This window comes from Electrona antarctica (assembly GCF_951216825.1).
Source record: "Electrona antarctica genome assembly, chromosome: 3".
Taxonomy (NCBI): Eukaryota; Metazoa; Chordata; class Actinopteri; order Myctophiformes; family Myctophidae; genus Electrona; species Electrona antarctica.
In genome coordinates, this window is record NC_136808.1 from 30,380,504 (window position 1) to 30,403,864 (window position 23,361).

Sequence of the window (23,361 nt, forward strand, 5' to 3'; positions counted from 1 at the left end):
ACGGATGTTAGAATTTTGTACGGGCGGATATTAGCACCCGTGCCTTCCGTATTCTTCAATAAAAAGCATTTTAATCCGATCGGTTGGCATTTTCCCAAAAAGGTGTAATGTATCAGAGTGCAATACACCTTCAAACCGATAGGGGCGAGTATGGTGAAAACACCGGAGAAACTGGACGGCGGTCGATGAAGATTATTTTTTTATTGAACAATACGGAATGCACGGGTGCTAACCCACCCGAGCAAAATTCTAACATCCGAGCCCCGTGGGTGAGCACTTTATATTTGAAATCTGAACGTTTATGTAACTTAAACGTTGTAAATGTAGCAAGGTGCGCAAAACAGGGCGAACCGGTGAAGTTGCGACATGACAGTCAGTCATGTTTCAGGGCTAGGAAATCCCATGGGGGAGGGGAAATCCCCGGCCGACCACGTGACTCAAAGGTCAAAGTTGAACCTAAACACAGGAGTCCTACGTCATTGCAAATGGCGGACGGTGTAAACAACACAGAACATTAAAGTGTGTGGATAATATATTTACGCACATGATGAACAACGAGTTTGAGCGTTTAGACAGCCTGGACGGCTGGGTCGCCATCAAAAGCAACATATTTGTTGAGAACGAGACCTTCAAGTTGGGATTCATCGTTCAGTGGAATGTGATCGAGTGTAAATTTGCTGTCACCTGTCACAACAGAACGCTACAGCGGCTGAAGCGCAGGGAGCAGCTGGACACCGTGGACGGCGAGGGTGACACCAGCTGGGCCGGACTGTTCTCTGTCAACGACCTGGACAACATCCACCACCAGTTGTCGTGCATCGCGGACGTCTTGGGACCTTATTTCCCCGATCTGTCTGCGTTTGAAGAGGGCAACATTTGGGACTTGATATTTTTGAGTCGGAACAGGTCAGGTGGTGGTTCGGAGGAAGAGAGGGATTTTGACACACCGTGTCGACAGCTGGAAAAGTATTTCAGCACTGCCATTGATGTCTGCGGACGCAAGATCGTGCTCGATCTCTTGTTCACGCAGGATGAGCCTGACATCGAGGAGTATTTTGAGAATCTGCAAGAGTTCAGGAAGAAGACCATGCAAGATGAAGTGGCAAGGACCAAGGAGAGCCTGCGGAAGGTGAGGCGAGTAGCCTACACACTAGAGTAGACACTACACAGGTGTAGTGTGTAGGCTAGCCATGAGTCCAGCATCTCTACCAAGCTCACCAGCATCGCAATGTATCCCTTGAGCCCAGCATCCATAGCCATGTGCCCAGGCCAGAAAGCACACACAGCATCCATACACCAAGCCCACCAGCATCCCTATGTATCCCTAGCCATGAGCCCAGCCTCCCTACACCAAGCCCACCTGCATCCTTATGTATCCCTAGCCATGAGCCCAGCATCCCTACACCAAGCCCACCTGCATCCCTAATACCCTAGCCGCAACAGGCGTTGACACTAAGGGTTGCCCACCTGCCCCTGGCAGGTAAATAAAACTTTCGGGCAGGTGGAGTTTGCTTTTCAGTTTGCTTTCTACCGGCAAGTGCTCATTTGAGAGGGGACACAACCGTCTATAAACACAACACGAGATTTCTGTGTAAACACTTGAACATGGTCAGAGCTCTCTGTCTTCTGGTCTGTGGAATGTAAAATAAGAGCACTGTTTACCTATAATGTGCTGTTTTCACTGTTGCTACACTTAAAAATATAAAATAACCCATAGTCATATTCATAGCTACGTAGTATCTAGGGTTTTTGCATAATAAATTAGGTATGACATATTTGTATCGCATTTACCCATTATTTTATAATGGACAATTTACTTTTCGGGCAAGTTGGCATGATCTTTGGGCAAGTAGAACATGACCTGTACTTGCCTGTTCCTAATATACTGTATGTAAACGGCATGACATCAGCTTGTGACTGCAATTTGTTCCTGTTCGCAGATGACTCAGCACTGCTGGTCTCAGACAGGAACAAACTGCAGGTTGAAAAGGCCCTCAGCTCTGAACTTAATTGGTAGACTCTGCACCTGGCTCGCTGTTAACAAACTATCTTTACACCTATGAAAAACTGAATCTGTTCTATTTTGATCAAATAGTAATCTCAGCAAGGCAGATGGCTTCTTGGTTAGAGTGGGTGACAATATTATCACACGAAAAGATGATATTACCTACCTAGGTTGCATCCTGGAGGCAAATCTTTCCGGTGATAAAATGGCCACCTACGTAATCAAAAAATTCAACCAAAGAACAAGATTCCTATACAGGATCTCCTCACTGGTCAACAAAATCACCTTGAAGACCCTAACAGGAGCCCTCGTACAAGGTTTATTCGATTATGCATGCACCTCCACACCTACCACAGCACCTCTAAGGCCCTTAAAACAAGGCTCCAGACATCCCAAAACAAACTGGTCAGGCTACTACTTGGCCTCACTCCCCGAACCCACCTCACCCCTGCCCACTTTGACAGGATGGAATGGCTTAGGGTTGACAACAGAGTACAGCATCTTGCAATGGGTCTGGTCCACAAGATTCACTACACCACCAAGATACCCATGTACCTGTCTAAATACTTCCTTAATGTCAACGAAGTCCACACCCACAACACCAGAGGGAGTTCAACAAACCATGTGCAACCCAGATTCGGCACAAACAAGGGACTAAATTAATTTCGCTCCTATGCCACCAAAATGTGGAATGCCCTACCAACAGTCATTAAGACATGCGAATCCCTTGACTCCTTCAAAACTGCTCTCAAAGGGCACCTACGGACGTCTGCAATTCGAAACTGGCCCCCGTAAAATCTGAATCGCCCACCCACCCCTTTCCCCCCCTCACTGTATATGTTTCTTTTCCCTTTTTACCTCCTCTAGGATGATTTCCTGTTTAGAAGTGTATTTTCGTACATCTCCAAATGTTTTGATGAATTGAAAATGGTGGGCCCTATTGCAAACAAGTGAAATGCTCTATGGTGTCATCCACTCACAGTTAACAGTTTTTGTATTGAGTTGTACTTGAAATGTACTGTAATTCTGCAAACTGTTAATCAATCAATCAATCAAAAAGCCTGACGGGCAAGTGCTTCTGAGACCTTAGTCTCAGAAGGAAAATGTTTGAAAACATTATGTCTTGTCAACATGGAAACGATTATGCAAAATAATTGCGATTAGGTGATTATGTAATAATATATAAGTGTGACAGGTCACAGGCATATACTGGGGAAGACAGTTACTGTGTGAATATGAACACGGAGCCCTTTTAACTCTGAGCACAAATAACTTTACCACGTTAGAAACTGAATGTTATAAATACATGGTTATTAATGTTGCTATAGATATTATTGGTTCTGTTCTCAAAACAACAGTGTTGATGTCTTTAGTGTCAAGAACAGAACAGGACACCTTTCCCAACTCGTGTGTGTGTGTGTGTGTGTGTGTGTGTGTGTGTGTGTGTGTGTGTGTGTGTGTGTGTGTGTGTGTGTGTGTGTGTGTGTGTGTGTGTGTGTGTGTGTGTGTGTGTGTGTGTGTGTGTGTGTGTGTGTGTGTGTGTGTGTGTGTGTGTGTGTGTGTGTGTGTGTGCGTGCGTGCGTGCGCAGTTTACACAGAGCCATGGCAGTGCTGACAGAATGGTTCTGCTACTCAGCATCTACCAGGAGGAGGACGAGGCTTATCAGGACCTGGTAACGACTGCTACAACCTTCTTCCATTATCTGCTTCAGCCATTCAGAGATATGAGAGAGCTGGCCTGCCTGTACAAGATGGAGATCCTGGTACATAATATACTTTATCCCCTAATACAGACCTGTCTCTGGCCTACTTGTGACAAGGTGTTATAGTGTGTTTATCAAAAAAGAGTGGGGAGAAAAGGCTTTAATCCCTTTAGTAGTTATGCAAACAAGCCAGTACCTGCCCCTACTGCCCACCCAGTAGGACTGACATTCCTGATTCCAACAGGATTGGGATGAGAGTGAAAGTCCACTCCCGTGCAATTACTTGCTTAATCTGTCAATATTCCTACATATACAGGCACTGTAACCACTATCATGTATTACTGTGTTGCAATATTTACTTTTTACTATTTACTTAAATAATAATATTTTGATAAGTGGTTCTCAACTTTGTCTGGAGCAAGGGCCACTTGAAAATCTTGAAAGTGGTCAGATGGGTGTGCTGCATGCATCTTCATTCTATTATTATACATTTATTTATATTACATTTTATTGTAATGATGACAAAATAAATATAATCGGTTGTGCGCCGGTTGTGGTTCAATGGAACCAACATAGTATACTGTAAGTACATAATACCTATTTGGTGACTCAGTTGTGCTCAAACCTTTTTATGACTCAAGGACCCCAAAAAATTACAGATGCTTTTTTATTAAGGCATTTTACTATTTTGAAAAACCTTACCTCAAATAGCCGATCTACAAGCTCCCAACGTGTCAATGTAGATCGGCTACTTGAACTATTTTAAAATGTTTTTCAAAATAGTAAAAAATGGCAAATATGTTTAGGGATATGTGGTAAGATGGGGCCCATAGAGTCTGAAACTACACAACCCAGTTACCGAAAGCCGAGAACGGAAGCTGTCGTCATTTCCGTTCACGACAACATATTTTAAAATAGCTTTACATTTTATTTTAGAATTTCCATTTGTGCAAAGTATCAAGCTATATATGCTTCTAATATTTAGATTAATATTAGGACAGTCTGGCTCACGAGACTATCCTCACGGGCCGAGGATAGGGAATCGCTGCTGTAGAAGTTCTGCAGTAAATCAGCAAAGTTGTCTGCTCTTTGCCTTACTGTCTGTGTTCTGTTGCAGAAATGTTTGGAATTTGAGGAGCTGGGTCCTAAAAGAATTGCAGAGCTGGAGAAGGAAGTGGAAGAGTGGAGCCAGAGAGCGGACGATGCTGTCTCCTCTATTCAGGACATCACCGTCAGCTACTTTGTATCGACTTCAAAGGCTCTGGCAGGTATAGACAGTCCTCTGTGAGTCTTTTAGTGCACTGTTTCTTTAAACAGCCCATTTGAGGGTCACAGAACAATTTTATTGGTCATGACTTTTGCTACATTTAAAAACATATTTATATTTCAAAATATATATTTTTTGTAAATAAAAACAAAATAATAATTGAATACATTTTAAAACAAACAAATTGAATAAATACCATGAATACAAAAATAATTATTAATAATGAAATAGCCATAGATCAGATATTTTCACTAGTTTGGGTCCTGAGCAAACGTCTAATCTCTCTTTTGGGTCTCGAACCAGTTTGGGAACCACTGTTTTAGTGTGTAGTTTATGTGAGAAGAGAGGTAGAGTAAGAGCAGGAGATATTTAACAAAAAGAAAAGAAAAACAGGAACATAAATAATCAAAGATATACAGTATGTACAGATGGCGTAGTAGCAGTCATAGTATTTATGTACATGATGTTGAGAACATAAGCATCATTATGCAGATGTGTACATGTTCTTGTAGAATCATTAGCATTATATGCAGCTGTTTACATAATATGCTGCCATATGGCGAGCAGGGGAGGTAAAAAAAGGAAATTGGCAGCAGGTACAGTGTTCAGTTACTGTATAATAGGTACAGTATAGGGCCTATAGGCTATACTTTTCAGACAAATTCTGGACATCAAGCCGGTAACGGTATGCATGTTTAATTTGGGACAAAATGGCTTTCCGTAGTTTTATTTGTATGTGGTATAGGGTCAGGTTGGTAAAGGTAAGGAATGAAATAAAAGGAAAAAGGGAGTCGTGTGTGTGTGTGTGTGTGTGTGTGTGTGTGTGTGTGTGTGTGTGTGTGTGTGTGTGTGTGTGTGTGTGTGTGTGTGTGTGTGTGTGTGTGTGTGTGTGTGTGTGTGTGTGTGTGTGTGTGTGTGTGTGTGTGTGTGTGTGTGTGTGTGTGTGCAAGCACTTCATTTTGTATATCGTCACTGTCGGATTGAAACCTCATAATGTCCAAAACTGTTACTTTTCAGGATTCAAAATCAATATGTGATTTAATATGTAAAAAAATTGATAAAAATAGATTTTCCAATGGATTCTATTAGTATTGGGTATGCTAAATAACATATAAACATTTTGGGTGAAAATAACTTCTGGAAAGGCATCATTTTCAAGATGGCGTCCACGGTGGCCTCGGTAAGCTTAAAATGCCTATAAACTGGGATTTAATACATACAAAATCATAACAATTATGCACTTGGTGACAAGTTTTAGATTTTTGGCATGGTGTTAGGTATGGGCATGAGGTTTTCAAAAGCCATCGCAAACGAGTTGGGCTCGCCCCCTAGTGGTCTGTTTGCAATGAATCCAATGTTAAATAGGCCAGCATTGGATTCATTGCAAACAGACCACTAGGGGGCGAGCCCAACTTGTTTGCGATGGTTTTTGAAAACATTATGCCCATACCTAACATCATGCCAAATATGTAAAACTTGTCACCAAGTGCATAATTGTTATGATTTTTTATGTATTAAATCCCAGTTTATAGGCATTTTAAGCTTACTGAGGCCACCGTGGACGCCATCTTGAAAATGATGCCTTTCCAGAAGTTATTTTCACCCAAAATTTCAACATGTTATTTAGCATACCCAATACTAATAGAATCCATTGGAAAATATATTTTATCAATTATTTTGGTTTTTAACCATATACTGGCCCATTTGATATTAGATTCATTGCAAACAGACCACTAGGGGGCGAGTCCGTCTTGTTTGCGATGGTTTTTGAAAACCTTATACCCATACCTAACATCATGCCAAAAATCAAAAACTTGTCACCAAGAGTATAATTGTTATGATTTTGTATGTATTAAATCCCAGTTTATAGGCATTTTAAGCTCCTGGCAGCCATCGTGGACGCCATCTTGAAAATGATGCCTTTCCAGAAGTTATTTTTTCCTAATTTTTTAGTATGTTATTTAGCACACCCAATACTAATAGAATCCATTGGAAAATCTCTTTTATCAATTATTTTGATTTTTAGCCATATACTGATCCATTTAATATTAGATTCATTGCAAACAGGCCACTAGGGGGCGCTCCCAACTCGTTTGCGATGGTTTTTGAAAACCTTATAACCATACCTACCATCATACCAAAAATCAAAAACTTGTCACCAAGTTCACGATCTTGTTTATTTTGGACGAATTCAGACCCAGCTAGTAGCAGAAACTGCATCACTTACAGTAGCACTGCGTCTCCAGCTTGTGGATCTGCTGCTTTTGATGCTTTTGTGTGACGCTGTAATGTGATCACATAGGGTGTTAACCCATTTTGACCTGAGATCAGATTCTAAAAATGTCTTCTACATCCTGACAGTTTTCTGAAAAAGCTATGTTTCTATGTCAGTCGTTCTTCGATTTAAAAAAAATAGCAGACTTACAAGCTTGTAGATCTGCTATATAAAAAAAAGCATAACATAATGCTAACACCAAAAGGGGTTCCCGCCCAAAATGGTTTAATTTAAGGAAAAATCACACCCTGTGTGAACTGAGTGGTGCAACTCCGTGTGGGGGTCCCCGGAACTTCCAGACCCACAGGAACGCGCCCAGGGTGCCGGCCCTGGTTCCGGCGAGCCGCCCCGCGTCCGAAACGGTCGAGAAATGACAGCGTGGTTGCACACTGGACGCTTTTTTGGAAAACCGATGGAAAAATGCAGCTAAAAATCCGAAAAAACACGTCCAGTGTGTAACCACCTTTACTGTGTGGGGAATTAGCAGACAACACTCAGTGTATTCTCTCTCTCTCTCTCTCTCTCTCTCTCTCTCTCGTATGCATGCACGCTCCACATTGTAATTTGCAGGCACTGTAGGCAACAGTGCAACACTATCTCTATCTCTCTCTCTCTGGTTCTAGCGCAACATCACTTTTGCTCCTATTGGTACCCTAAACATAGGGACATGGGTACGGACATAGGGAGGGACGGACATTGCTGTTCCTTGGAGTGGCTGCACCACTCAAAAATGAATATGGAGATGCAAGGTTTCTGCCTGACAGCGACGATATACATACATGACATAGTTGCGACCATAGGTCGCAGATTACTATGAAAGCCTGCACAACCTGTCAGTCCATCCGTTACACCTCCATATATGGTTGTCAGTCCGTCATGCCTCGTGACACGCTCTATACTGTATATGGCTGTCTCCATATATGAAGATCATGACACTGACCTCATGAAACCCTGGATAGCCATACATGGAGAAGACTGGATCATCACCTAGATCTGCATATATGGAGCCGGCCCGCCACTCTACATCTGACCTCAAACCCTTAGATCTCTATATATAGAGCTGACCTGTTCTGACATTCCTGATGTTGATCCTACCCCACCCGTCCTTCCTCTTCGATGTCTCCCCTTTTATTGACTGATACCTGTCCATTCAAACTCTAGCTGGGCCCGCCCCAAAGTTATTAGCGCAGCCGTGTCCGGCAGCCGGCAAAAACTATAGTTCCTGGCCTTACTAATTGGCACACATTTATCGCCCTACCCGGCCCGAAAACATCAATTAAAAAAACAAACAAAAAAGTTCCCTATATGGGCATTCACAGACCTGTAGTTTCACACTTCTCGCCCTCAGGGCGTCTTACTGGTATTACATACAGTATGTATTTGTAGTGTTTTAACAGAGCATCATTTACATGTCCAGGTATGGTGAAGCAGATGGAGGTTGATAAGAATCGCTTCGGACCGGCTGCTTGGGCCTCTGCCGCTCCGAGGCTGGAGAAACTGCGCTTCATGTTGGCCAAAGAAACACTGCAGCACATGAGAGCAATGGAGATGTGCCTCAGCCGTAACAAAGACAGCATCAGGGAGAAGGTGTGTGCCTCACTTAACCCATTTAATATGATCTCATTCCTTATTAAACAATGTATATAATTTTGTCCATTATGGAAAAAGGCTTATAAACACTGAATTTGAAAAACTAGAGATGCATCATTATTGAAATGTTGGCCCATATCCCAAGATAAACAGCTTGACTGTAATATTTTTATTTTAAAATGTTCCAACTTGTTAACCCTTTTGAAAGCTTCCCCAGAAAACACTGATAAGTTTTTACATTTTCCAACATAATTATTATGAAATAAAATGACTGAAACCAATATATTATTTTGATATCGGTTCAACACCACATTTTAAGGCCAGATGATGACCGATTAATTGCCCATCCATAGTATATCTCCATCTGACTGTAACCTCATTCCAAATGTGCATGTGCTCTCATGCGTCACCAGTGCTGTGCCAAATCATACTTGTGTACGCTCGCTCCTCTCCGGTCTGTCTGCATGTCTACAACAAGAAAGAATTAGAGAGCTGGCACAGTGCCAACGTGCTCTCCTGTACCGTTCTCTTCTCTCGGTGTGTTCCAGAGTGATGTGAATTTGGCAGCCACAGGGCTTTGATCTATTTATACACCTGACTAGAAGCCCCTGGAAGCCCCCAGATGCTGCTCCGCCATGGCCCCTTTTGTTTGTGTTTATGAGAGAATATGTGACGTGTGTACAAAGGTGTCAGCTGTGGTAGGTTTCTTTGTGATCATCAGAATGCATCTAGTTAGTATTCATTCTGATTCACGTACCACCTTATATAAAGACATATGTCTACAGTATCTGTCTGCCTGTCTGTCAATGTCTGGCTAGTATCAATGTGTTTTTGAGGGGCGCTAGCCCATCCTATGTCCAGCTTTTAGTGTGCACAAACTTTGTCCTACACAAACATTAAATTCTGTTGACAATGAATGGACAATTTGATGTCATAATGTAAACACAAACATTGCGTAACACAATGTTGTATATGCTTTCAACTCTCAACTGTCAGTAACAAGTCGGTGGTGAAATCACACCTGTGTGTGATTTCTATCACATACGTTTAGCTTTTATATTGTATTGCTATACTTAACACTTTCAGCGCCTCCTGCTGGACATTTGAAATGACCGCAGGGAGCCAGGTATATCCCCTATATAGGCACCATTCTATTACCTTCAATACAGCCCAAAACGAGGGACACAGCCAGGCAGAGACACATTGCTGGGCAACCATAGAGTGCTGCACTCTATGGTTGCACCACTCAAAAAGAACAATAGGGCCCTTTGCTGATCTTCACAATAGTGTTGGCTTGTACATCGCCATATGATTTGTGTGGATGCTGGTTGACAGAGGTGATAACGTGTGAATAAAGGTGTGCAATAACCCTGTCATGACAGCATAACAACAATGTGCATGTATATCAGGTGGTTGTGCATTTTAATGCAAATGACACACCATTCTCTGAACCAAACATCCAGGGAACTGATTTAGCACCAGTGGTGGGCAAAGGCCTAAGCCCAGTATTTGAGACCAGTGTTTTGACAGCAATTTTTCCTTGAAATTCCTGAAAAACTCGTAGAAATATAGTGGAGTCAAAGGTACAATATTTGTCTTTAAAGAAAGACTGCGGAACAATTATACTAGTACAATATTTGTCTTTGAACGGTTGTGGACTGAAAGGCGTAAGTATCTCAAAAGTAAAGTACAGATATGATAATCTTTTTTTAATTAATTTAATTACAATACTCAAGTAAATGTATTTTGTTACCGTCAGCCACTGATTTAGTACCCTACCTCCTCCCCTTTCTTGTATCATATAGATGGCTGCTCTGTCTGCCTGTGAGCCAGCCCAGTCTGCGTGTGGTGAGGGCCAGCAGCAGGAAACTGTAGACCAACTGGAGTTGAGGTTCTATGAGGCTCAGCTGGAGCTCTACGACACCAAGTTTGAGATCCTGAAGAATGAGGAGCAGCTACTGGTGGCTCAGATAGACACCCTACGAAGACAGATTAAAGGTACACTGTAGTCAACCTGTGGGTCGGGGTTCCCCCACATGATTTTGGAGGGGTCCCCAGATGACAGTGAAAGGACAATTTTGGACCTGTAGTTCAGTGGTGATAGAATGGACCTGTAGTTCAGTGGTGACAGAATGGACCTGTAGTTCAGTGGTGACAGAATGGACCTGTAGTTCAGTGGTGATAGAATGGACCTGTAGTTCAGTGGTGATAGGACAGAATGGACCTGTAGTTCAGTGGTGATAGAATGGACCGGTAGTTCAGTGGTGACAGAATGGACCTGTAGTTCAGTGGTGATAGACTGGACCTGTAGTTCAGTGGTGACAGAATGGACCTGTAGTTCAGTGGTGATAGAATGGACCTGTAGTTCAGTGGTGACAGAATGGACCTGTAGTTCAGTGGTGATAGAATGGACCTGTAGTTCAGTGGTGACAGAATGGACCTGTAGTTCAGTGGTGATAGAATGGACCTGTAGTTCAGTGGTGACACAATGGACCTGTAGTTCAGTGGTGATAGAATGGACCTGTAGTTCAGTGGTGATAGACTGGACCTGTAGTTCAGTGGTGATAGAATGGACCTGTAGTTCAGTGGTGACAGAATGGACCTGTAGTTCAGTGGTGACAGAATGGACCTGTAGTTCAGTGGTGACAGAATGGACCTGTAGTTCAGTGGTGACAGAATGGACCTGTAGTTCAGTGGTGACAGAATGGACCTGTAGTTCAGTGGTGACAGAATGGACCTGTAGTTCAGTGGTGATAGAATGGACCTGTAGTTCAGTGGTGATAGAATGGACCTGTAGTTCAGTGGTGACAGAATGGACCTGTAGTTCAGTGGTGACACAATGGACCTGTAGTTCAGTGGTGACACAATGGACCTGTAGTTCAGTGGTGACACAATGGGCCTGTAGTTCAGTGGTGATAGAATGGACCTGTAGTTCAGTGGTGACACAATGGGCCTGTAGTTCAGTGGTGATAGGACATAATGGCTGGTGTGTTTCAGGTACTGAGACTATAGAGCAGTGGTTCCCAAACAGTGGGTCTGGACCCACTGTTTGGTCGGTAGGTTCAGAGCCGTAGAAGAGTAATATAATAAAATAAAGCTTTATTTATATAGCACCTTTCAAGAACAAGGTCACAAAGTGCTTAACAACAAAGGGAACACAATAATAATAGCAAAACATTGGATAACAGAAAGTGAAAAATACATAAGAAAATACGTAACATTCACAACGATAAAGGATTAAAAGCAGCTTTATAAAAATGGGTCTTCAGGAGTGATTTAAAACAAGGAACCGAGTCGGCAATCCTGATTTCCAGGGGCAGGGCATTCCATAGTAAGGGTGCACGGACTGCAAAGAAGAGAGTTGCGACAAGCTTTGATCTCGCCGCTATGGGCTATAGTTCCAAACATAAATTTGGAACTATCCCATTGAGATAGAATGAGCACTTCCGCATTCCATTGTTACAATGGGAGTCAACGCTAGTGTCGTCACTCTCATACTAGATCACGCTGGGTTGTAGGTCGGTTGTAACACATCCTGTCTGAGCAATCGTCTGTTGTGATTAGGACTGTTTTTTCTTTTTGGTTTATGACAAATAACTTAAATGTACAAATAAATTGCTGACACATTCAAGAATTTTGTATAATTCTTTCTTTCCAAAAAATGTACAACATAGTGGAAATAGTTGATCTGATAGTAGATCTGGCATTTCTGGAATTTCATTTTTCAAAATGGAAACGATTGACAATTGTGCAAAAATAATTGCGATTAGGCGATTATGTAATAATTGTGACAGGCCTAGTTGTGATCAAACAGCAGTTCTACTACATGACCTTTACCGTCTACTTTAACACACTCGGGCGTTCCGTCATTCAAAGGTCTCTCTAGACTCTAGAAAGTAAAAAGTTCCAGCATGTGTCTCCACAGTAAGCTGAATTATAAAAAGTGTGAATGGAGTTTCTAGGTGAAAGTGCTATTTTGACGTGCCAATATCTGCCATTGAGCCCCATTGTGAATTTCTCAAATTTGAAAGCACTATATTTCTAAAACTATGAAACATTTCAAAGATTTGTCCACCGTAAGATGAGCCTAAATAGGTTTGAATGGGGTTTCTAGGTGTAAGTATGTAGGACTAGTAGCATGGCAAAGTTTGTGCTATTGCCATTGAGAATGCATTGGGCGTTTAAGTTAAATACGGGGGGGACATATTTTGACAGCAGAAACTGCCTGTCATAATTTCCCTATTCCAAAGCCCCCCCAGGTACATTATATATTTAAACTATTTTCAGCAATGGTACACTTATTTTTTCAGTGGGTAGATCTTGTTGAGCTGGTCATTTTGAAAGTAGATCTCACGTCATAAATGTGTGGGCACCCCTGCTCTAGAGTCTAGCCCAGCGTGTTAGATGTGACACATTACTTTCCTCAAGGATTCATTCATATAACCAGAACATTCAAAGTACACAACGGGGCAAGGTTAGAAAGCATGTCAGGTGAGGTGAGCGATAATAAAAGGGAAGGGGCGGGATCGAGGTTATCACAGACTGTGTGCAAATCATAGAGAGAACACAAGGTTCATTTTCAGTGCTATCTAGATTTAATGAATTGTAATATGGAAACACATATTGTCACTGTCCGGCAGAAACCAGCTAATCAGCTGACTTTGTAGGTAATCACGCTGCTTGAACAAAACAAATTTAGCACTGCTAGAAACCAGCTAACTTAATTTTATTTTATTTTATTTTTCATAAATCACATTTTTCACATTTTTCATTGAACACCCTTTACGTCTATGTGTTGGTTTAACAAAATGTAATCAATGAAAAGTATTAACACATTATGTGCCCTTTTAATCTTTCAAAATAGCGACCCAGGGTGCCCACCTTTTAGACCCACTTTTTGACATTAAAAAAAACAAGACGTCCACAGACGTCCTGGGCACTACATGCGGTAATTCATAGCCCAAGACTGGACGTTTTGGGCACAAAATGTGTTCAAAAGTGCTTCTGACAAAACCAGCTAACTCCATTGGACCCTCAAACTGTCTGCTAAAGCACCCCCCCTCGCAGGCAAGCATCTGACAACATATAAAGTCGAAATACGAAATTTGAGAGGCAATGTATTGCTTTGTTTTAAAAATATATGGTTTTCTTCATTTCCTGAACAATGAACATTTTGGAGTTAGCTGGTTTTCTGCCAGCAGAGATTTGCTGCACTCACACACTCATGGCCACTGCCTGCCTGTGGGTTTCACAGTGGTGTAATGTAACTAAGTACATTTACTTAAGTACTGTACTTAAGTACAATTGTGAGGTATTTGCAACTTTTCCAATTTCCACATCTCAGAGGCAAATATTGTACTTGTACTTGTAGATTAATTTATAGTATATTGTTACAAAACATACATTACCCATTTCAGCCCTATATACAGTATTACGGCAATTTGAAAATAGCTGATATACAAGCTCACAATTTGTCGCATTGTGAGCGTAAGTTTTTATTTACTCGAGTACTTCTACCTTGCAGTATTGATACTTTTACTTAAGTAAAACAAAAATGTGAGCACTTTTTCCACTGCCTCAGCCTGCCTGTGTTTGTTCCAGAGCTGCGTGAGGAGGTTGTGTACTACGATGTGTGTTTGTTCCAGAGCTGCGTGAGGAGGTTGTGTAAAACGATGTGTGTTTGTTCCAGAGCTGCGTGAGGAGGTTGTGTACTACGATGTGTGTTTGTTCCAGAGCTGCGTGAGGAGGTTGTGTACAACGATGTGTGTTTGTTCCAGAGCTGCGTGAGGAGGTTGTGTACTATGATGTGTGTTTGTTCCAGAGCTGCGTGAGGAGGTTGTGTACTATGATGTGTGTTTGTTCCAGAGCTGCGTGAGGAGGTTGTGTACTATGATGTGTGTTTGTTCCAGAGCTGCGTGAGGAGGTTGTGTACTATGATGTGTGTTTGTTCCAGAGCTGCGTGAGGAGGTTGTGTACTATGATGTGTGTTTGTTCCAGAGCTGCGTGAGGAGGTTGTGTACTATGATGTGTGTTTGTTCCAGAGCTGCGTGAGGAGGTGGTCTACTACGATGTGTGTTTGTTCCAGAGCTGCGTGAGGAGGTTGTGTACTACGATGTGTGTTTGTTCCAGAGCTGCGTGAGGAGGTTGTGTACAACAATGTGTGTTTGTTCCAGAGCTGAGTGAGGAGGTTGTGTACTATGATGTGTGTTTGTTCCAGAGCTGCGTGAGGAGGTGGTCTACTACGATGTGTGCGAGGACCCTGAGGAGCTACAGAGCCTGGCGTACACTGGCGTCCAGCAGGCGGACTCCTCTGGCCTCCGGCAGCTGAAGAGACGCCTGCAAACGCTGGAGACCAAGAGAGGCGGCATCTGTGCTCGGAGGGCGTACCTCCGCAACAAGAAGGTACCCCTGCAAACATCTTACAATGCCTTTGCTGGCCTGTTTGAATCCTTTATTTTTGCCAGGTGCTTGAAAAGCACTCATAAGCCAATGGGAGTCTTACCCATAAAACCCATAGTCTACTCTGAACCGCATAAAAACCATACTCTAAACGCCGCAACGCGGCGCTACAAGACCTTGTCACAGTTATCTTGTTGGCAGTTATGACTGACTGAGTCATTCTTTTTTCTAATATCTTGTTTGGGGGGGAGGGATAGTACGGTTAACTAACTTGACCCAGGATAATAATACACAAAGAGTGTACCTGGTCAAACTATTATTGGCATGTAGTAAAAAAAATCACACCCGTGTGAACTGAGTGGTGTAAGGTATTATATAGCCTGATCAGCTGTGTTCTGACGTAATGAAATCAGCATCAACCAATCAGCATCAACCATGCTCATTTTTTTTGCACAGACAGACAGACTAACAAAGCCAGTTGTAGGAGTGGTTTACACCACTCAAAAAAAAGAAATTGCAAGGCTATATGTGACCCTCCAGTTTGTGAGCAGTGGCTGGGAAGTGTGGAGGAGATATTTGTAATGTAGAAACTAACTCATCACTTGAGATTGTAAGAGGATCTATTCCTCAAAAAATGGGAGAAATGGACTGAATATTAGAACCCAACAAGACAACACCAATAATACTGATGGACATTGAACCTTTACATGAACCCTTACTGTTACTGTAACTGTATGACAATCTGCAAATAAAAATTAAGTTAAAGAAAAAAGGAGAGGGAGAGAGACTGGGAGTGACACGCTGCAAAGGTTATCGGGCTGGGGAGTCGAACCTGCGACTCGCTGTAACCGCGTGTGTGTGTGTGTGTGTGTGTGTGTGTGTGTAGGACCAGTGTGTGGATGCCCAGCAGCAGAAGGGCAGAGCAGAACAGCAGGGCTCCACCTCCTTCAGCCAGCACCACCACGTCCACCTGGTGAGTCGCTATGACAACAGGGGAAAACACACCCACCAGAGAGAGAGATGAATATTCTGTTAACCACTTGAACACCAACACCACTGATTCTTGGGGGGAGGGGGGGGGGGCAGAGTGGTGTAAACTAGGAGAGTAGCGTCATTGAGGGGGCAGAAAATAGCGGTCGAGCTCTGTTCATGCAGTCCTGGATTGTGACAAGCTGAAGTTTCAAATACATTGTTTTCAACAAGGGCGGCGCAGATATCAGCAATCTTAGGCATGTGTGCAACATGACAACTGTTTTAAAGTATTGTACAGTGACAACTAAAGTCTCTGTATGAAATCGTAAAAAAAATTCTCCGTCAGTGTATAACTGATGATCCCTGATGTCATAGTAAATGCGACATGCTGTCGCAATTAGGCCCATATATGGAGATCCTTGATGTCATCAATATTGGCCAGCAACTCTACATCTGACTCAAACCTCAAACCGTTAGATCTCCATATAAGGATATATGTCAGAACCTGTTCTGACATTCCATATGTTGATCCTTCCCCTTTCATCCTTCCTCTTCGATGTCTCCCTTTTGACTGTCCATTCAAACTCTAGACGGGCCTGCCGAATGGAGTTGTCACAACTCTCTCATCTAAATGGCGCTGGGGGGGAGACATTCACCAGAAATAGCTGATGTATAAGCTCTCAACGCGTCGCAACGTGTTGTGAGCTTGTACATCTGATATTTCTGGGCGAATAGATAGAAGGAAACGAGAACGGACTGGTGTTTCACTAAGGAGTCTTTGAGTGGTGAGACAACTGGCCATAGGCTTAAGAATAAAATTCCATTTAGTTTTAGTCATATTTTACTCATGTTTAGTTTAGTTTAGTTTTAGTCGACTAAATATCATAAGATTTTAGTCTACTAAATATACAGTTGGCGGTGCCTTTACACTTGGTTGCAGGCTGAAAATAGCCGATCTACAAGCTCACAGCATGAAGCGTTGTGAGCTTGTAGAGTAGCAGTGCGACACCCCAGCGCAACCAAACATAAAAGGACTTGTCTTTTAGTTCTACTGGATCTCTTCTCCAATAGTCCCTCCCTAACATTTTAGTCTAGTTTTTATTTGTTGCCAAAATTAGTCAGTATATTTAGTGTTAGTCAGCATAGCTTGGTTTTTATTTAGTTTTTATTTGGTTTTCGCCTGTGAAAAAAGTTAGTCAACGAACATCTTTCGTCATGGTTTTTAGTCGAAGAAAGATGAGAGTGAGACCACTGCGGTGGTCTCACTCTCTGTATACCCCCTCCTGTCCGCAGAAACGAGAGAAGAGGAAAGAGGAAGAGCAGAGGAGGAAGGAGTGGGTGGACCAGGAGCGAGAGAAGACCCTGAGCCGGTTACGATCCTTCAAAGAAGTCAGTCTCTCTTTCTCTCTCTCTCTCTCTCTCTCTCTCTCTCTCTCTCTCTCTTAGTTTTGTTTAACTGTTTTCAAATTTATAAAATAGGAAACAGGAAAAAAGTGTGTGTGACTGTGCTGTGCCCCCCCCCCCCCCCCCCTCTCTCGTCTCCCCAGAGGCGACCGGGCCACTATATAATGAAGACCCCTCGTTGCCGGACGTCCTCCTCCGAGCCCTCCCAGTCCCAGCCTCTGTCCATCGTGACCCTGGGCCCCTCCCCCTCTCCCTCGTCTGCAGGGTCCGGCGGGAAGAAGGCCCCCAAGAGACAACCACAGTCCTCCAAACCCAAAGACATCCCTGTCCAGATCTACGCACCTCCCCCTCCACCACCTCCCCCTCCACCACCTCCTCCCCCACCCCCGCTCCCTCCACCCAACCTGCCTCCGCCACCTCCACGTCCGCCCGCTCCTCCCGCTCACGAGGACGCGCCCAAGGAGCTCAGTGAGAAGGAGGCGGCCCCTTTCCCGGCCAGGAGCACCCTCAAGCAAAACATAGGTGAGCAATGACTCCATGCTCAGCCCTCTGTGTTAAGGCTGGGCTATTAACCCAAAATATATAAAAAAATCACACCCGTGTGAACTGAGTGGTTCTCTCTCTCTCATTAGCAGGCAACAGTGCAGCGCTATCTCTCTCTCTCTGTTTCTGGCACAACAGCGCCACTTTTGCCCCTACTGGTACTCATAGTCACATAGTCACACAGTCACATAGGTTAACACACAGTCACATAGGTTAACACGGACATTGCTGTTCCTTGGAGTGGTTGCACCACTCAAAAATGGACTTATTTAGAACCAGTAACCGACTTCTAGCCAAATGATCGAGAAGTAAGGTCTTGGTTTTTGATAGTCTTATATCAACAAATCAAAAAGCAAATGAAGAAATTGTAATAGATGTTTTTTGTAATCGACTGTCTGATTAACCACTATACTACAGAAATAGTGAAAAAAGCTGAGCTACAAGCTCACAATGCATCGCAACACGATGCACTGTGCTTGGATTGTGCTATGGATTTGTTCTTTATGTTTAATGAGTGGATCGTTCATTAAACATGATCAAGGCAAAAGTTTAAAATAATGCTTTTTAGCGCAAATCTAAAATGACACTTTTCCCATTTTAATGGGTTATTGAGTTTTTCTGGTTTTCCTAACGTAGCCAGTGCAAAATGGCAGTAAAGAAGTGCAGTCTTGGCTCAAACTCCCAGCAGAGTAAACCAAACCAAACTTGTGGCCGTCTCAGTGAGTGTGAGTTCAAGCTAGGATGTGTGAACTATTACTCCTGACCCCTCTGAAGGTTGTGTGTTAGTGCAAGAGTAGAGTAAGCTGCATTGTGTGCAGTGGTGGAATGTAACTAGTTAGTTAGTTACTTGTTACTTTGTAGATTTAGATCACAAAAACATTAACAACTTTAGTTGTACTATAGCCATTTGAAAATGGCAGATCTACAAGCTCACAAGCATGTAGATCTGCTATTTTCAAAAGATTTCTATACATATTGAACTAGTAAAATTTTAAATGACAGACTTTTACTTCTCTCTCTGTGTGTGTGTGTGTGTGTGTGTGTGTGTGTGTGTGTGTGTGTGTGTGTGTGTGTGTGTGTGTGTGTGTGTGTGTGTGTGTGTGTGTGTGTGTGTGTGTGTGTGTGTGTGTGTGTGTGTGTGTGTGTGTGTGTGTGTGATCCACACTGTCCTTTATCATCACTGTTGATGTTCACGTTTAGCCTTAGGAACAGTGTCTTATTTAGCTGAACCTTATTTGAGAGAATGTTATTTCTGGAACACTGAGTATGTATGACGTGTAGATCAATGTGCATGTGGGAAAGTGCTCTGTAAAGATTTGTTTTGTAGTCAAAGCAGTGATGAACTGCATATTATTATATAATATATATTATTTAAAATTGATGCATCTTTTTAAAATATTGCTGCAAGGTTAATAACGGGACCATACAAAGCATCATATTTGAAAACAAAGTTAACTAAGTAAGGAAGAACTGTGTACTTGAATCTGTAGCTATCAATCTGTCAATTATTGCCGTGTCCAGGCCGGGTGAGCTTCCCCGTGTTGAGTCAAATTAAGCTGCAGGCTCCAGTCCTGGTGGTGCCCTTCCGTCAATTCCTTTAAGTTTCAGCTTTGCAACCATACTCCCCCCGGAACCCAAAGACTTTGGTCTTATATTTGGGAAAAATAGTTTTCCAAAATATTGTGAAAGTAAAGATAAGCATAGAAAACATTATACAATATAGAGACATGGGGCTCTATTTTCGTCCATGCTAAACCCCTTATCCCTAAACTACTTTGCCTTTTTTCACTATTTTGAAAAACATTTTTGAATAGTTAAAATAGCCAATCTACATCAACATGTTGAGAGCTTGTACTGTAGATTGGCAATTTAACTACCGGTATTCAAAAATGTTTTTCAAAATAGTGAAAAAAGGCAAAGTAGTTTAGGGATAAGGGGTTTAGCATGGACGGAAATAGAGCCCATGGTGTATGGTGGTCTGTTCTGTGAATAATAATCAGCGTCTCTCCTCTCCGTATTAACTAGGAACTATGGATGAAGTGTTGGCCTCTTTACAGCGCGGTCAGATCCATCTTCGTAAGGTCCCAGCTCCCACAGCGCGCTCTGGAGGGGACATAAGGAACAGTCTGATGTCTGCCATTCGCGGAGGGGTCGCCCTGAAGAAGGTGAGACATGCGGCACTAGGGTTTGAAGTGAATACGATTGGCATGTGTTGTTGCGTTTACTAAACATGGTTTCAACTGGAGTGTTGAAGTGTTTTTGAGTTGAGTTTTTGGTCAAGGGCCACAAACTGAATCTATTAATGTACCATCTCTCTTGTCATTTCACTCATTTTTGTGAATGCTGTGACAGTCGTTTAGCTCCTTAAATGTGAAAATATTTCACATTGTACCATGAAATCCATTAAAAAAAAAAGGATAACAAAAAGCTAGTGGCGCCTGAACTGGCAGCATCGTACACGTGATACAGTGCAAAACAGCCCGACCGACTAGAGCCAACCTAATCTAAGGTAGAATGTTAATGTTAAATTCATGTGTTAAGCCATTCGGTTAGAGATGGTTAAGTATAGGAATGGTTCGGTGAGCTTAAGGTCGGGGTAATGATCTGAGAGGGCGTTTAACCCTAAATAAGATTGCGTGACCTCAAAGTACTTCAGGATTCAGAGCTTGAAGAAATTGGGTAGCGGTTCAGGAGCCGTGCCTGTGATAACATATCTGCAGGATACTGCTGGAGCTAGGACTGCAGTGAGTGGGAGAGAGTCTGAAGTGGCCAAACTAAAAGTGAAACTGTGGTGGTGCTGCAGGTGGTGGCTGGCCGTCCAGAAGTCCCGGACAGTGCAGATAATGAGCTGGAGCGCAGCATCAAGGCTGCCATGCAGAGGATGAAGAAGGTGGCGGCCGACTCCGATGAGGACAGAGACGACGAAGAGACACCCTCTGGAGAATGGGACAGCTGATTACACACACACACAGTTCATGTCTGATTTAGGTTATTTCCCCTGTAGTATCAAAATGTAGCACACATCTAGAACACAGAAATGCTGCACTATAGAAATCAGTGATTCCCAACATGTGGTGGGCTGTGAGGTTATTTCAAGTGGACAACACTAAAGGTGTGTTCAGAACTTTTTTTTCTTTCTAGTAACTTCAATCTCTTCACTTTGGTTGCACTGGTCAGCGCTGCTAAAAATGTGTCCCGTTGCTTTTTTGCGACCCGATCGTGGGAAAAAACATCCTTCTTGTTGTCAAAACGCACACACCAACCGACCCTATGTTTTCCTCCATCCCGGTCCGGCCCAGCAACTACTGACCTGACAGAGCGCAAGTACACGTGGACTTAATTGACTGTGTTATTTTAACTCTGTAAATGTACTATTATATACCCTCTCTGGGGTTACAAAAACACCCAAAACGAAAGAAAGATTGAGCAACTATTTTCTACTTCTTATTTTGACATATTGATAATAATATCTTGAATTTATATTGTGCCTTTCATGAACCCAAGGACGCTACAAAAATATATAGATCTCATCATCGTTTATAATCAAGATGTCAAAAACACATGCAGAGTCGGGCATGTGTTTCACCTCCTTCCCACTGCTCAGGGAGATTGAGCAGAACCGCTTGAGGAGATAAGATCAGTATACTTCGTTCACGACACCCATTCACCTCGTTTGCGCTGCTTGATGTAACATTGCACCCGTGACCGGTCGCACCATGTCACGTCTTTGCATTGACTTTGTGCGTAATCACACCCCTTGAACAAAACTAATATATTCAGGTCTGAATGCACCCTGAGTTTTTTAATGACAAAAAGTCATGGTATTTTTCTTTAAAAGCTTGAACAATTAGTTTGCATTATGATACCGATATATATGCACTGTAAGTATTCTATGTTCGTTACGTTGAACCAACACATTCGGCTGCTGTGTTAAGTGGTCAGATGGGTGGGCCGCGAACGCTTTCAAGATTTTCAAGTGGCTGCTGAAGCAGAAAATGTTGGGAATCGCTGATGTAAATTACTGTATTGATCAGAACTTTGTTTAGAGAAGCTTTGTAGGTCTAAGAAAAGAAGTGTGTGCTTCAAGCAGAGAAGAGAGGGACATCTCTTTTAACCGCTACAGCTCAACTATCAGCCAATATCAATATCAGAAACCTCTTATCCATATTCTAACTCTGTTATTTCTGTAAATTAACGCCCTACTTGATCACACTACACTAGAGCATCACACAAAAGCATCAAAAGTAGATCTGCAAGCTCAGACTGCTACCCATAAATGCTCCACAAACCATTAGGTTTGTCTATTGTTACTAATCCGTCGATATTAAAGGTATTATAGTGCATAATATTCATTACAATCTACATGTTTACGCTGTTTTAGTGTACGGTTATTTGTGTTTGAGTTAGAAATGTATAGTATATATATTATGATGCCATAAGAGACGAATCTTTAATACTGGATTCTTCCTGCCGTTCCTAAACCACTTTGGTAAACACTTGTTGCATCGCAATGGATTAATGTCATACCATTTTCGGTGCAACTTGAAATCTCCAACAAACATGTTAATGTTAAATGTTAATAACATTGTTATTTTGAACCTGCAACACAACACTTGGGACATTTGTAACAGATGGATGGTTAACAATTAAGATGACTATGATGCACTGATTGTTTTTATTTTTTTATCTTTTCCTGATATGATTACAGTGTGAAATCAGATAATGCTGAAGTGCCTTGACAATTCTGATTACTTTTCAGATGTCATCTACAATTAAAATGTTTGCAGATAATGTAACAATAGTTCTGTCGTATTTTATTTACAACTGCATTTTTTTTAATTCATTTAGGACCTAGTCTAAAATATCTGGTTTTATTCAATATTGAATGTTAAACGATGTAACCCAAAAACGTTGTACCAAATAATTCAACTTGCTTAAAAAAGATGAAATTATCAATAAAACTGATCAAGTAGTTGGGCAGGATCTTACATTTACAACTACCGTATTCAATAGTCATTGTAAGAAATGGATCACCAAAGCTCTGAATATATTAATTAATTTGGGTGAATAATGTCAATCAAGTCAACTAACTGAATTGTCAAGGTGGTGTAACTATAGAGGGTGTAACCTAGCCTGGTTAATAAGTGTGATATTAGTCTGGCTTATTAGCCAGGCTAGGTGTAACCACCATTCAAGGAGAGAT

General features: G+C 42.2%; 1 protein-coding gene across 1 annotated transcript; it reads left to right on the forward strand.

Annotated features, from left to right (window-relative positions):
• Positions 1-481: 481 nt before the first annotated feature.
• Positions 482-23,015, forward strand: whamm (WASP homolog associated with actin, golgi membranes and microtubules). Its single transcript, XM_079498031.1, has 11 exons — positions 482-1,129; positions 3,595-3,768; positions 4,826-4,976; positions 8,668-8,837; positions 10,646-10,838; positions 15,058-15,242; positions 16,126-16,212; positions 17,505-17,600; positions 17,759-18,137; positions 20,184-20,323; positions 20,962-23,015. The coding sequence occupies exons 1-11, from the start codon at positions 545-547 to the stop codon at positions 21,112-21,114; spliced, it is 2,313 nt and encodes a 770-aa protein (XP_079354157.1). The 5' UTR covers positions 482-544; the 3' UTR covers positions 21,115-23,015.
• The last annotated feature ends 346 nt before the right edge of the window (positions 23,016-23,361 follow it).